The 14,440-nt window shown below is 51.7% G+C and overlaps 2 protein-coding genes across 2 annotated transcripts; one reads left to right on the top strand and one right to left on the bottom strand.

Annotated features, from left to right (window-relative positions):
* Window positions 1-6,339: 6,339 nt before the first annotated feature.
* Window positions 6,340-7,318, top strand: CTHT_0000540 (uncharacterized protein; the record flags this gene model as incomplete). Its single annotated transcript, XM_006690545.1, has 2 exons — window positions 6,340-6,475; window positions 6,882-7,318. 2 exons carry the CDS (start codon window positions 6,340-6,342, stop codon window positions 7,316-7,318), a joined length of 573 nt encoding a protein of 190 aa, XP_006690608.1.
* A 5,190-nt stretch (window positions 7,319-12,508) lies between these two features.
* CTHT_0000550 (endo-1,4-beta-mannosidase-like protein) lies at window positions 12,509-13,880 on the bottom strand (the record flags this gene model as incomplete). Its single annotated transcript, XM_006690546.1, has 3 exons — window positions 12,509-13,231; window positions 13,298-13,627; window positions 13,692-13,880. 3 exons carry the CDS (start codon window positions 13,878-13,880, stop codon window positions 12,509-12,511), a joined length of 1,242 nt encoding a protein of 413 aa, XP_006690609.1.
* Window positions 13,881-14,440: the final 560 nt, after the last annotated feature.

The raw sequence follows: 14,440 nt of genomic DNA on the forward strand, positions 1-14,440 counted from the left end.
TCGATACCTGTCTGTACTACACCAAGTCACCCGTTACAACAGGGGTTTCACACAGCCAGAATGATCACCAGTTGAGCAGACAACTGTTTGTAATGCTGACTGGAGAGCTTCTTCGGCCAGATGGCCCTGCGTGGAATCTATCTATCTTGTACACCATTGTGGCATTCTTATTACTTCTTGTTCAATGGCTCGGACTCTTGTAAGGAGGAAGTCACAAGGGAGTATGAGATGGATATAGATATCAGGCAGGGCCATCTGGCCGAAGAAGCTCTCCAGTCAGCAATATTACAAACAGTTGCTTACCAACTGGTGACCACAGCGGCCACTTTGTGTCACGACCAACAATGAGTCTATCTGAGAGAGTAGCTTCCGTACAGCTCACTGGTTGGAGTAGAAGGGAGTTGTGATCCATTGAACTCGGATATCCACCCCCAACAACTGAACATTGGGAAGGTGTTCCTCAACACGTAAGGATATTGACCCTCAACAGTTTGTGCTGTTGAGGAGGAAGGAAGGGAAGCCACAAGGTTGTATGTGAAGCATATAGATTCCAGGCAGGGCCATCTAGCCCAAGAAGCTCTCTAGTCAGCAATACAAACAATTGCTTACCAACTGGTGGCCACAACGACCACTTTCGTTGTGAGAACTCCTGTCCCTCAATCCAGCAGCCTGGCAACCATCGAACCCATCTCAGGAGGTCTGTCTGGATCGTCACAGCGTGAAAGATATTTGGTTGTATAAATATAGATAAAGTGCTTAGATAAGCAATGAGCAAAGTAGGTATTGTATGTTTACAGGTTAAAGACCTGAGACAGTATTTGTTTCAAATTCTATCATAGTTGGAATGAACGGATGGAGGTACATAGATAAAGTGCTTATCTAAGCAAAACGTAACCAAGCATTGAGTAAGCTATAGAAAGTTTATGATGCAAGGTTCAAACCACATCTTGTTTCAGCTTCTAATACCTTTAACATAGGCTAACTCATACGCTATCATACTCACATATTTACCTATCTATCTCTCATATATATATAATTTTGATTCCTCTATTATCATTTAAACTGATTACAAACGTCTTTAACTACTTATAATTACGATGAGCCAACTACTAGTCTCCTCAACTGGAGAAACTACTGTAGGTACTCCTAGTTCGAAAGGGAGTAAAGGGTTCAACGATAGCCATTTTATATCTAGCGCCAAGTACGCAGTAAGCTTAACTCCTCCAATATAGTTGCGTGTATTGCATAATTGCTGAGAAGAATAGACGAAACGAAAAACGCGGCATTCCCAAGCTCAGCCTTCTCGATCTCGGCATCACGAAAAGAAACTTAAGAATACACCTCAGAGTCTTCCTAACTTTACCTCTTCTATGACTCAACCTAAGCAAAACTCATTATCCGACCAGCCTACCGCACCTACTTTAGAGCGTTTTAACTTCAACCCTCCCGAACAACCATTGTTCAACTCAGTGCCACAAGGAGAATGGCTTTGCCATGGTCAACCAACAGTACACGTCCAGCCTACTGCACCTACCGAACAACCATTACCGAACGCAGCGTTACATGATGAAGAATCTTTATGCCATGGACAAAATAACGTACACAGTCAGCCCAACGCTTCAGTCTCAATTCTTCCCCGATATCAAAATAGAGAAACACACGCTCCATATGATTCTCAAATTCTGTTCGCACCTAAACCTAAAGGGCTTAAAAAACGCACTGCTAGCCTTCCTTTAACCAACAATGAACAAGGAGTAAGTTTAACTCTGTTAAATGTAATATATATTTAATAAATGCTAAACAGGAATAGAAAAAAGAAAAACTCGACATTACGAAACTCAGCCTTCCCGATCTCGGCATCATGTAAGAAAGAAAAATAAGAATATATTTCAGCGTCTTCCTAAGCTTCACTCTTTCACAACTCAACCTGAACAAAATCCTGCATCCGATCAGCCTGTTCCAGAGCATTTTAGTTTCAACCCTCCCGAACAACCATTGCCCAACTCAGTGTCACAAGATAGAGAATCTTGCCACGGACAAACTACAGCAAACGATCAGCCTACCGCTCCTACCGAACAACCATTGCCCAACTCAGTGTCACAAGATGGAGAATCATTTTCGCACGGACAAACTACAACACACAATCAGCCTACCACTATAGTCTCACCTCCTCCCCAATCTGAAAATGAAGCAACACATGCTCCACATGTTTCTCAAACTGTGCCAACCCCTGCAAGCAAAGGGCATAAAAAGCGCAATCATAGCCCCCCTATAGCTAGCATCGAACATGCTGTAAGTTCACTCTCTTGAATATAGTGTGATATACTTACTAAATGCTAATAAGAAATAGAAGAAAAGAAAAACTCAGTACTCCCAAACTCATCCTCCCCGAACTCAACCTCCCCGGTCTCGGGATCACGTAAGAAAAATAAATAATAGATCTCAGCGTCTTCCTAAGTTTTCTTATATAACTCAACCTAAACATAATTCCTTATCCGATCAGCCTAACGTACTTACCTCAGAGCATTTCAGTTTCAACCCTCCCGAACAACCATTACCGAACTCAGAGTTACAAGATGGAGAATCGCTTTGCCATGAAAAAACTACGGTACACGCTCAGCCTACCGAACAACCATTGCCCAACTCAACGTTACAAGATGAAGAATCATTTTGCCATGGACACACTACAGCGCGTGATCAACCTCCCGCTTCAATCTCACCTCATTACCGATCTGGAAATAGAGCAACACATACCCCACATCTTTCTGAAAGCAATGCTTCTGGTCTGCCTAACGACAACGAAGCTGAAAAGCTCTTGCCCTGTAAGCCTTGCCTAACTAGAGGATATAAAACTCTTGGATATCGTTGTATCATGCAGACTGATGGTATGTATTCTAATATATTCCGCTAATTATATAAAGCTAACGCTGCTCTAAACTCTAGTGCAGGCTAAAGCCTGTATCAATTGTGCAAGAAATGGGCATACTTCTAAGTGTGTTCCTGTAAGTTATAGCATAGCTAAAACTCATTAAAGCAAAGCTAAACATCCTTAGTTACCTATCGCTGTTCATAACTCTGTTATGGAATGGTGGGCGCTTAATCGAATTCTTGGTTTTAGTAACTCCCCTGCAGTTCCTGCTGGCCATAGAGAGCGCGGACGAGAGCTCGTCCGACTTACACGCGCCATTTATAATAAGGAAAAAGCTATACGGCAGGGGGCGATATCAGCCCTAGTCTCTGAGTCTATGACCAGACCAACTATAAGTTATATTCATAACGTAACAACCGCTGAACTTATTGCTCATCGCGCATTACGTAGCCAAGGTCCTCTTGTTGACACGCAATCTCTAGAAGAGCAAGCGATTGATACTACTTAGATCAAAGCAAATGCTCTACAGCAAATTGAGAGAAATTTTGAAAGGATTTTTGAAAAACTGGTATGTTATAGCTCTAATTATAACCATAGAACTGCTTGATTATATTAACATCAACTAATCGTTCTTAGGATATAATTCTTGACTCTCTTACAAATCGGAGCTAACTGATAACCTTTATGAGATATGGGATGTTGCATTGAGCTATCGCGCTAGCGGATGTAGTTGAACGTTTGATGTATATATATATATTGCTGACTAGAGAATTCTTCTCATACTTCTGTGTGGAGGACAATACCGAACCCCTCGCTCTGGTGGCTAGCTGGCCTGCACCTGAGTATCTACTGGACAAGGAGCGGCATCCTTTTCAGCCTTCTCGCGGGCAAGCAGCCTCGTGAAGATCCGGAGGGTCCTTTGAACGAGATGTTGCAACTGCTGGATCATATCGCACGGTCAACTACCAGTTGGTGTTCAAGCTTGCCAGTGTTCCTCACGCTTGTGCTTATATAACAACGCGAGTGTTGCAAATCGATAGGAACAGCCATGGTAGGTGCAGCTGCAGATATCACTCTCCGCGCTGGCGTAGTCCGGACGTTGCAGCGTCGCTTCACTCCACACCGAATCCACTACGGGCGGGTCGGTGGAGCGAAGTCTAGTTGTCGATACTGAACTCTCAACCAAAGGAATCGCACTGATTCCTTTGTCCTTGTGCGTACCTCGCCGTCTTCTGCGGTCTTCAGGGGTTTTCTCCACTGTGGCAAGGTTGTCTAGCTCATACTTGGTGCCCCCCTTATATTTCCTGGGCTTTACCAATCAAATATACCTTTGCCCTTCTCAGCTCCTGTGTCGCCAGTGTTCCATGTGCTGGTTGTCGGGGATATTTCTTCTCCTTGGACTGCCGTGTCCATGTGACAGAGGGAGATAAAGGGGAGAATATTCAACCAATATATAGCTTTAGGAAGATGAAGGAAAAAAACTTCACACTGTGTTTAAAGAACGCGAGACAGTGAAAGAGATGGAATGAATGTGTAAAGCTAACTGGATTTGATATGTAGTCACCAGAAGCCGAACCAGAAACTTCTATGGGTTTCTAAACCAAAGAATAATTTCCATCTATAATCGTTACAAGGGTCCCGTTCCCCGGGTTAAGTTTGATCCAGCAAGGATGAGACCTTCGAACACGCATCGGGGTTCTGGGTCCATCTAGCGGAGTGTTGAGGAATTAGGTATAGAAGAGCGGAAGCGAAAGCGAAAGAAAGGGATTATTGGACGAAAAGCGATGTGGGAGCCCAGATAGCAAGCATGGAGAAGCCAGGACGAGAAGGCCCTGGCCGAAGGAACGCAGCAAGGCACGAACGGGTAGATGAATAGAACCCTTATACACCTAATCCTCTTCTGGATTGAAATGTACGTAGAAGAGGTAGTCTACTTGTACCAACGCTCCTAGTAAGTCAAAAGATTTAGCATATAGCTAGAATTACTATACACTAAGGCCATAATTTGTTTTACTTGTTGAATGTTTATCTGGCTCTCGGAGCAGATGCTCTGGTGAAGGAATTCAGAATGATATCTCAGCTGCTTTTGAGAACGTATGGGCCGAGAGTCTTCAAGCCACCGCGTGGATAACTGCAAGGAACCCGCCTGTGGTAATTCACATGGGCCATTTCCTATGTGAAATTTGCCAAAACGAGATGCCAGTCGGTCTTCTCGTCTCTACAGGGCGCAACTGTAGCTTCAAGGTTCCGCAGTGGCATGCCGCGCTCCTGCGTGCCCTGCAGTCAACCGACCGCTCGCCACCATCCCGTCACACTCTGGCAGCCGGGCTGCGCCGTTCCCTTGGCAAGTACGCCCCAATACACATAACTCACAACGCAACGCAATACGAAAATCTATGTTCGCACACCTGAAACCTAAACCAGCCCTGATTACTAATCCTAACCACCTGGAAGTTGTTTTGTTGAGTTTTCTTGGTGATTCGAATGTTTGGATGACCATTATGGTGCTTGAAATGCAGCTGTTTTTAACAGTGGTGGAGTGCCAGTAGGGTGGAATCTCGTTATAGTCTCCGCCCTCGGAGTGAGGACTGTATGATGTATGGTTGAAGTGAGTGCCTGTTGTCAGCAAGGCCCCAAACTTTGCGGGGATTCCCGCCAAATGTGGGGCTTAGGTTTCCGGTCGATCCAATCAGTAGGCGCATGCGGCTGTTGGCTCCGGGATAAGTTTCATTTAGGTAAGGGTTCAGGCAGCTACCTTGGTATGTATAGGTTTTGTGCGAAATACGAAAGCACGCGGAAAGCTAAGCCTAGTCCGGTAACCTCTAGGTTGCTTGTGTGCAATCGTTTTGAGCCGCAGCAAAGAATATCGCATGATCAAACAATTCTTGCATATATTAACAGCCTGGGCAGGCCGGACTGCACGTACCTCAGTTGTACCTCACACACATGACCTGTAATTATGGACCGAGAATTAACTGTGCCGCTTAACAGGTACCCTCCGTTTTGGAACCGTTTGGGCCGTTCCAATCTTGAAGGATGCGATACCAATCCTTTTAGATTGGAACAGAAGTGCCCCAAAAAGATAAGCGTCGGAGGCCAAAAACAGGCAGGCCCCTTTGTTCCGGCTGTTAGCGAGATGGTCTTTAAATTGAGTCACAATTAGAGGAAGAGCTCGTGGGATCAACCAATCAGGTGTGGTTATTCCCCTCCCCCAATGCCCGAACTGTTTGGGCCCAGGCCACGTAGACTGCCTGGTCAAGCCGAAAGTCTGGCAGGGCAAGGTCATGAAACTGACGGATTCCCAAAGGAAGGCCGTCAGGAAGGCCGGCCAGGTGGCTTACCGAGCTGTTAGACGCAGCAGCCTTCCCCCGCCCCCGCCCCCACAGAACGCCCCTAATCAGGAAGGCTCCTCCCCGGCAGCTCCGGAGGCCCCACCCAACAAATAATAGGCGGCGAGGAGGTCCTCCCCGATGCCCCACAAGCCCCGGAGGACAGGGCGTCAGAGCCCCCCACCTCAGGGCTCCACTCCCACCGCTGGCTCACTTCTCCGGGCCCGCACTGAGCCCCCCCAGCAGCCTGCCAAAAAGGCTACGGCCAGGATCAGAGGTCCGATCGGGCGACTCGAGCACCGGAGTCCCCACTAACCCGGGCCCTCAGGCCCGCCCCGCCGCCCGGGTGGAGTCTGAGCAGGAGGAGCATACCGAGGACTGCATCATCGTCAGAACTAGTCTGGACTCTGGCAATAAGTCGGATCTGTAAGGTCATCTCAGCCAATGTACAAAGGTTCCTGGCCAACATCGACGGTGTCCTCCAAAGGGCGGTGAGACACCGGTATCAGGTGGTGTGTATCCAGGAGCCTCCGGTCATCTTCGGCAGGGTTCGACGTCACCCGGGCTTCACCCTTTACGCCATCGACGATGGAGCTACTAGAGCTGCGATTTACGTTGGCCGCCGGCTCTCGGCCTCGGCCCGACCGCCCCAGAGCACGGGCTAGTCACTATCTCCCTTCAAGGGGTCACTATAGACAACGTTTATCTACATCCCAACTTTGACATCGCTATTAACTCTTGGCGCACTCTCTGCTCCCTCCAGGTTGATCCCGACTCCTTCATTATAATGGGGGATTTCAATGCTCATCACCCGGACTGGGACCCCAGCGCACGCCCCAACCCTAAGGGAGATATGGTCAGGGAGTGGATCGCCGCGAGGGGGCGACATATCCTCAACCCGGAGGGCCCAACACACCGCGATGGGAGGGTCATTGACCTCGCCCTCGCCCCGGCCCGAGCCTTTGCAGAGTTCGCCTATTGGGCCTCCGATCACCGTGCGCTAGTTATCTCGGTGCCTAGCCGCCTCGCTAGCCGCCTGCCCCCACCCAAACGTCTCCTCAAGACCCATTTCGAGACGGCGGCCCATTTACTGAAGTCTTTCCTCCCCAGCCGCGGCTAACTTCGACTCCCGAGAGAGCTCGAGCAGTTTGCATGGGACGTGTTCGATACTCTCGCCGGAGTGGCAGGCGTTTCTCGACCCGCCCCGAGCTCGATCTGGGAGGCCCTGGACATGAATAGTTGAAAAGAGAACCAGAACGCCCTCGGGTCCAGCCTGCCCGCATGCGGGTTGTTAAAGGTAGCGAGGGGGCAGGTGAAGAAGTGACCTCTAGACACTATTCTTTCGCAGGGGCACTCCTTTAGCGCCCCCGGGGGGTGGTTGAATCGCACATGGTATTCCGAGAAGTCGCCATGGCCCGAAGCCTCCGCTAGCCAGCGGGAGAGACACTGCCGGGAGAACCTTTCGAGGAAAGGCTTGGCTGTGTGTCCATCCCAAAGGGCCAAGGCAGGCTTCTTAGCCCGCCACCATCCACGCATGTCTGGGGGAGGCACTCGGCGTCTCTTGGGAGCGTCGGGGGGGAGGGCGAGCCACGCCCTAACGCCTAGGCGTGTGGGCTCCCACTGGGGCCTAGCCTCAAGACCAGAAACTGCCTGATGCAAGCGGGACCAGCCGCGGTAAGGGGGTCGGGCAAGCCTTACATGCAGAGGGTGGTTAGCCGGTAACATCTCGACACGGCTTCTCCACCGTGCCCGCTCCCTGTCAAGCAAGTACTTGGGGTCTAGCGAGACTCCTAGCCACTTGATGGACTTGCTCGGGGAGAGGGACACTCCCTCGACCTGTGTCGAGATCCTGGCGGGTTTATCCTGCTTCGCTTCGCCCGGGCCCCGCGGGGTGAAATGTAAAAGACCCCGTCTTGTTTGGGTCGATCCTGAGGCCGAGCCCCCGGGCCTTGGCGCATAGCTGGCTGACCCTAAGGGAGGTATGGTGGGCCAGTTGAATCGGGTGCTTACTCCATGACAGTTGCGCATGGTCGTCCATGTACATAAACGAGGACCCCTGTGGTGAGGGGGTTATGATTGGTAGTGAGCACAGGACGAACAAGATTGAGGACCATGGGGACCCTTGCGGAAGGCCTGAGTCCGACTGAAAAGTTGATTGTGCCCATCGGAAGGAGAAGCGGCGGTCCTAGCAAAGATCAGCTGCTGCCTCGCACAGCCAGCGTGGCCAGCCTTGGTCCGTCAGGACGTCGCGAAGGATCAACGGTTGGACAGAGGGGTAGACCGAGTCCACATCTAGGGTGACCAGGAGCCCATGATAGCTTTACTTCGACATGGTCTCCGCGTCGTGTACGAGCGCCTGGACGAGGTCCAGCGCGGACCTGGATGGGACAGCCCCCGCGACGTCCGAGGGGAGAAGCCCTCAGTTTAGCACCGCTGCCGTCATTCTTCGCGTTAAAAGCCTTTCCACACCTTTGCCGAAAGTCGACAGCAGAGTGATCGGCCGCCAGCCCTTGTACGATCGGGGATCCCTCCCGGGTTTTGAGAGGGTGACCACTGTCGCTTGTCTGAAGGCCTTGGGAAGGCTCCCCATTTTATGCAGCCCTCGGCGATGGCCCGGGCAGCTGGGCGCACGAGCTCCCAAGTATGTCTGAGGAAGACCAGGGGCACTCCATCGAGGCCGGGTGTGTTTGAAGTGGCTCCGAGGAAGGTATCCTTGAGCTCGTCGTCGCTGGGCGGGTCAACGAGCCTCGCTGCCCACTCAGGGGGAAGACGAGGACTGGGCCAGACCGGGCGAGGACACTCTTGGGCCCCTGCAGGGCAGAAGGCTCGAGTAGTGAGGTAAGCTGCCATCCGCTCCGTGTCCGAGATCACCCTCCCGTCCACGACCAAGACGGTGGGTCGGTCGTCGGAATGATCGAAGCGCCATCTCAGTATCTTGCCCCACTCCGCCGGGGTCGAGGCTGAGGCAACCCTCTCCCTGTAGAAGTTCACCCTGTCCTCTTTACAAAGCTTGCAATAGACTATGGGGTCGATCTCCCTAGCCGTAGCCAGCACCTCCGACCACCAGGGCGCGCTTTTCGTGTGTCTGCCGGGGCGGGTCGAAAAACGGCCTGCCACCCCGGCAAGGGTATCGAACACATCTCATGCGAACTGCTCGAGCTCCTCCTGGGAGTTGAAGTCAGCCGGAGCTGGGGGGGAGGAGGGACCTCAGTAGATGGGCCGCTTCCTCGAGACACTTTCTGTCGAAGAGAGCGAGGAAAGGTTTGGCTAAGGGGCCATCCCACAGGCTGGACTGAGGCTTGTTCGACCGCCACCATGATGCTATATCAGGGGGTGGGATCTTCTGTGGTTTGAGAGAACTTGGGGATAGCCCTAGCCAAGCCCGAAGCCCTGGTCGCCGGGGCTCCCAGACAGGGCCTGGTTGGGCGTCGGCGGCTAATTGGTGTAGGCGAGACCAGCCTTGTATGGTGGTGACTGGAGTCTCCTCCAGAGGGGGTGGTCGGGCGGTAAGGTTCGAACTCGAGCTCTCCATCTCTCTCTTTCTCGCTCCAGCAAGTACTAGGGGGGTAGATCCCGGCTAGCCACCACAGCCATGGGGTCGGGATAGTACGCCACACTGGGAAAATAGCCCTCAGAGCAGCGTGTGCGACCTTAGCCAAGGCTGCCCAGATTGCTCCTGGATTTGATGGGATTAGTCGTCCCCTGCTTCCAGCTCTGAAAGGGTCGATGTCCATCTGTACCAGGCCATATAAGAGGGAGGGCACCACGGCCATGTTAAACATGACGGGGCCAGCCTTGGGAGGGAAACCCCTAATTTTGATGTTTGACAATCTTTTGATCAGGCCCACTGTAGACGCCGTGGCTGCAGCTCTGGCGGCGGCTTGGGTCAATGGGGACAGTTTCGTGTCCAAGACCACCACAAGCCATTTGATCGAGTTCTTGGGGGACCGTGAGATTCCCGGAGTGGAGAGTCAGTCGCTCTGGGTTTTCCTTGTGGCGCTTAGAGCCTACCCCGCGAGGAGGGATGTACAAGACTTCCGTTTGTTGGGGTCTATCCTGAGCCCGAGCCCGTTTGCTCTTTGCCCAGCAGGTGAACCCAGTGAGCGGCATGGTGAGCTAGTTGGGTTGGGTCCTTACTCCATGATAGTGGTGCGTGGTCGTCCATATACATGAACGACGATCCTTGTTGTGAAGGAGTGATTATGGGCAAGGAGTAGAGGATGAACAGGATTGGCGACTAAGGGGATCCTTGTGGGAGGCCTGTGTCCGAACGGGACAGGGACTGTGCCCATCTGGAGGAGAAACGAGGTCCTACGCAGAAGGCCATCGCCGCCTCGCAGATGTTGAGGGGCCATCCTTGATCTAGTAACACCTCTCTAAGTAGGCGGGGTTGGACCGACGGACAAGCTGAAGTCACGTCTAAAGTGACAAGGAGGTTATGGTAGCCTTGGCGTGCCTTCGTCTCCGCGTCGTGGATGAGAGCCTGCACGAGATCCAGAGCCGATCTTGACGGGATGGCTCCCGCGGTATCCGAGAGAATCACACCTGAAAGGACTGCAGCCGCCGTCATCCTCCTGGCTATAAGTCTCTCAATTCCTTTGCCAAAGACTGACAGAAGAGTGATTGGTCTCCATCCTCTATAGGATCGACCTGGCTTTGACAGAGTGACAACCGTTGCTTGTTTAAAGGCTGAAGGGAAGGCGCCGAGTCTTATGCAGGCTTCTGTGATGCATCGCGCGACTGGTAACAACTTCTGCCAGGAGTATCGAATAAATGCTAAGGTACTCCGTCGGGACCCGGGGTGTTCGAGGACGCTCCGAGGAAGCTGTCCGTGAGCTCTTCGTCCGAGGGTGGGGCGACCAGTTTGGATCTAAGATCAGGGGGGATCTTAGGTACTGACTAGAATGGCCTAGGGCCGGAGCCCGCACCGACCGGCCGGAACGCCTGAATAGCTAGGTAGGCTGAAATGTCTTCTACGTTCAGGATCGAACGGCCGTTGACCAAAATGCACGATGGCCTGTCGTCTGAGGAGCCCTTTCGCCACTTGAGGATGCGGCCCCAGTCTGCCGGGGAGGTTGCGGTGGCGACTTGATTTCTGTTAACAGTTCATTCTTGCCTCCTTGCAGAGCTTCCTGAACACCAAAGGGTCTGTATCTCGGGACACTTGCAAGACTTCTGACCACCACGGCGCGCTCTTAGTGTGGGGGTTCGAGGGGACCACGAAGCGCCCTACCACTCCTTTCATGGCATCAAAGATTGCCCAGACAAAGTCTTCCAGTTCTTGGGGGGAGTGAATTTGACGTGGTCTCGGGATGAAAGTCTCTAGTAGGGCAGCCGCCTTAGCAAACCGGCTTCTAGGTAGAGATCTCGGGGGTGGCAAAGGAACAGGGCGCGCTCTGTCCAGGGATACTACGAGGGTTCTGTGGTCCGATGCCCAGTGAGCGAACTCTGCAAGGCTGTGACCGGGCCGAAAGCCAAATTCAGTACTCCTCCGGCTTGGTGTGTAGGACCCGGGGGGGTTCAGAACGTGGAGACCATGGGCGGACCCCCAGGCGGCCAGCATGTCCCATCTGGGGTTGGATCGAGCCCTAAGATCCCAGAGTGGGTGGCGCGTGAAGTCTCCGACAACTATTGTCCGTTGTGTGAGACGCAGCGATCTTAGCCGGGGCCAGGCCGGATGGACTCCGTCTAATCTTGGGTGCAGGTAAACATTAATGATAGTGACTGCCTGTAGAGAGATACCGATGATAGAGTGTTTGGGGATTGCGAGTGAAGCTTTGAAATAAGCGGTTTGGCGACCGATCTCTCGAGCTGTTCGGGCATGTTTTTCTCGACGTCTTCGATCGTGGCGTAAAGTTTCTCGGCGACGGAGACAAGGGCGTTGATTCTTTGACCTTTATGTCCCTGGCCTTGTGGAGGGCCGAGATGCGCCGGCGCTGGCAGGCGCCATGGTGGAGACGGGAGCTTGAGCGGCCAGTGTTGAGAAAGCGACTGCTCAGAATAACAGCTCCTGATTGGTCTATCCCACCAGCTCTTCCTCTGATTAGTCGGTTCCGAGAATCCGAGAAAGAAAAGAGGGAAAGTTTGTTCTTGTCAAAACGTTAGCATGTGTTGCACACAAAATACCACATCATATTGGGAGCAGTGGGAATAGACTTTATACATCAGCTCCAGCTATCTGGTGAAAGTCAAGGTAAAAAGTTTAATAAGTTGCTCAAACAAGAACATAATGCCGATCATTAATATCTTGAAGTACAGAGGTGAAAGCATGCTGACAACACATTATCTCGACACCATAACCTCTATTAACTCAACGACGACGGTTCAGCGCATTCATCTCCTTCGCGTGCTGGTACACAAGCACCTGCGCCTCAGAATCATCGAGGTAAATAGTGAAGCCGTCATTGTGGTTGCGTCCATAAGAATAATTTGAGTAGCCATACTGCCAGTACATGCTACCAGCCAGCTTTTCAGCAACAGTGATCTTCTGCCAACGACCCATGACCTCGACGCGGGTACGATTGTCGACCCTGCCAGTGTACTCAAGCCGCAGCTCAGGAGTCAGCCAACCATATTCTTCATGAACAACAGGCTTGCGCGCCCTGCGACCTGCGGCCGCGTGATCGCGAATCCACTGTTCTGTCCAATCGGTCGTCTTGCTCCACCAATCAGGGTAGGAATGGAAAGTACCAAAGTCGATCGTCTTGAGAGAGAGCTCATGGTCAAAGTCACCGCCATCAGCGCCATTATACGCCCAGTCATCGGACTCGCGATTGAACCCGCCCTCGCCGCCCCAGGTGACAAGGTGGTTGGGGTCCAAGCTCTTGATGTAGGCGCTCATCTCAGCAATCCAAGCACTAAGAACAGCCGGTGTGCAGTCCGGACTCCGAGGAAGGTTACGGACACCATCAGCGCCGCAGCGAGGCTCATTGGCCAATTCCCAGGCAAGGATGGCCGGCGAATCTTTGTAGCGGGTGACGATCGTCTTCACATAGCGCTTGAAAGCACTCTTAATCTTGGGAAGGCGATAGAACTTCCTTTGTTGTCAGTCGAGGTCGCTTTAGAACGTAAGAGACTAAGCCGTCAGGCGCGCACTTACATCATCATGATATCTGCCACCAAGGTTGACAGTGTAGACATCCATGCCACCATAATCAGCCCAGTTGTTGGTCAGTGCAACGATGAGCTTCATGTCGGTCTTGATGGCGGCATTGACGACCTTGTCAAAGCCTGCAACGTTGATGGTTGATGTGCCGTTGGGATGCCACCATTGAAACACAACCTCAGACGGACCAGCACCTTCACCACCATATTGTGGCAAGCCGCCAGGAATATAGCTGCTGTTTTTATCGTTGAAACCCCAAGTACGGAACACAGTCAAGCCAGCATTTTTAGCAGCAAGTAAGCCTTTCTCGATATCTGCTTGATCCTAAGGTCAATGTAAGCAGTTTTTCAGTGTACCTCTTAAATCAGGTCCTACAGCTGTGACTTACTGCATTAAATGGGAAGTAATAGGCATTGGAGCCAGCAAAATGAAAGTCTCTGCCATTGAGCTTGAACCTTTCTCCCTCCACAGTCACAAATCGAGGATCTTTGCGGGCATTGGCGTGAATGCCTGGAAGACCATAGGCTGTGGTGACCAGAAGGCTAGTTGCAAGCAACTTGCAAGTCAGGAGGTGCATCTTGGAACTTGTAAGGTTGGATAGTCAAGAACGGTAGCAATGTCAAACTCACTGGTCCGGCGGTTGACTGGCTCCCTGACAAAAATCACCTTATAAATACTAGAGTAACATGCACCATGGTTTTATGCTTTTGAATTTATTCTCAATTGCAAGCTGTTTCCATATTTATGACGGAAGATCTCGACCCGTTCTTCAAGGGGGTCAAGACTTGGCATGGAATGTTGTTTCCAAACGGAGTTTGCTGAGCCGCCCGGCAGGGGTTTGGTTCCCCTGTGCTTGGCATTCTCCCGCATATCCCCCTCGGCATTCCCGCACTCAGGCAGTGCGCAGGTAGTGCTCCAGACTGCAAGTTGCCAGTAGTTGCCCGTTTGTGCTCAAGAGCCCAAAACCGTGGAAACTGTGTTTCTGTGGGTTCGAACACTCGTCAATCTTACGCTGCAAGAGTATACACTCGAAGAATCGCACCAAGAGCAACCAATGTGGCAACACTTCAATTCAATTCTATTTTTGACCGGTCCCACCGCTGGGGGTACTGGGTCATGCCCACGGTGACGGTGGGC

This window comes from Thermochaetoides thermophila (assembly GCF_000221225.1).
Source record: "Thermochaetoides thermophila DSM 1495 unplaced genomic scaffold scf7180000011806, whole genome shotgun sequence".
NCBI lineage: Eukaryota > Fungi > Ascomycota > Sordariomycetes > Sordariales > Chaetomiaceae > Thermochaetoides > Thermochaetoides thermophila.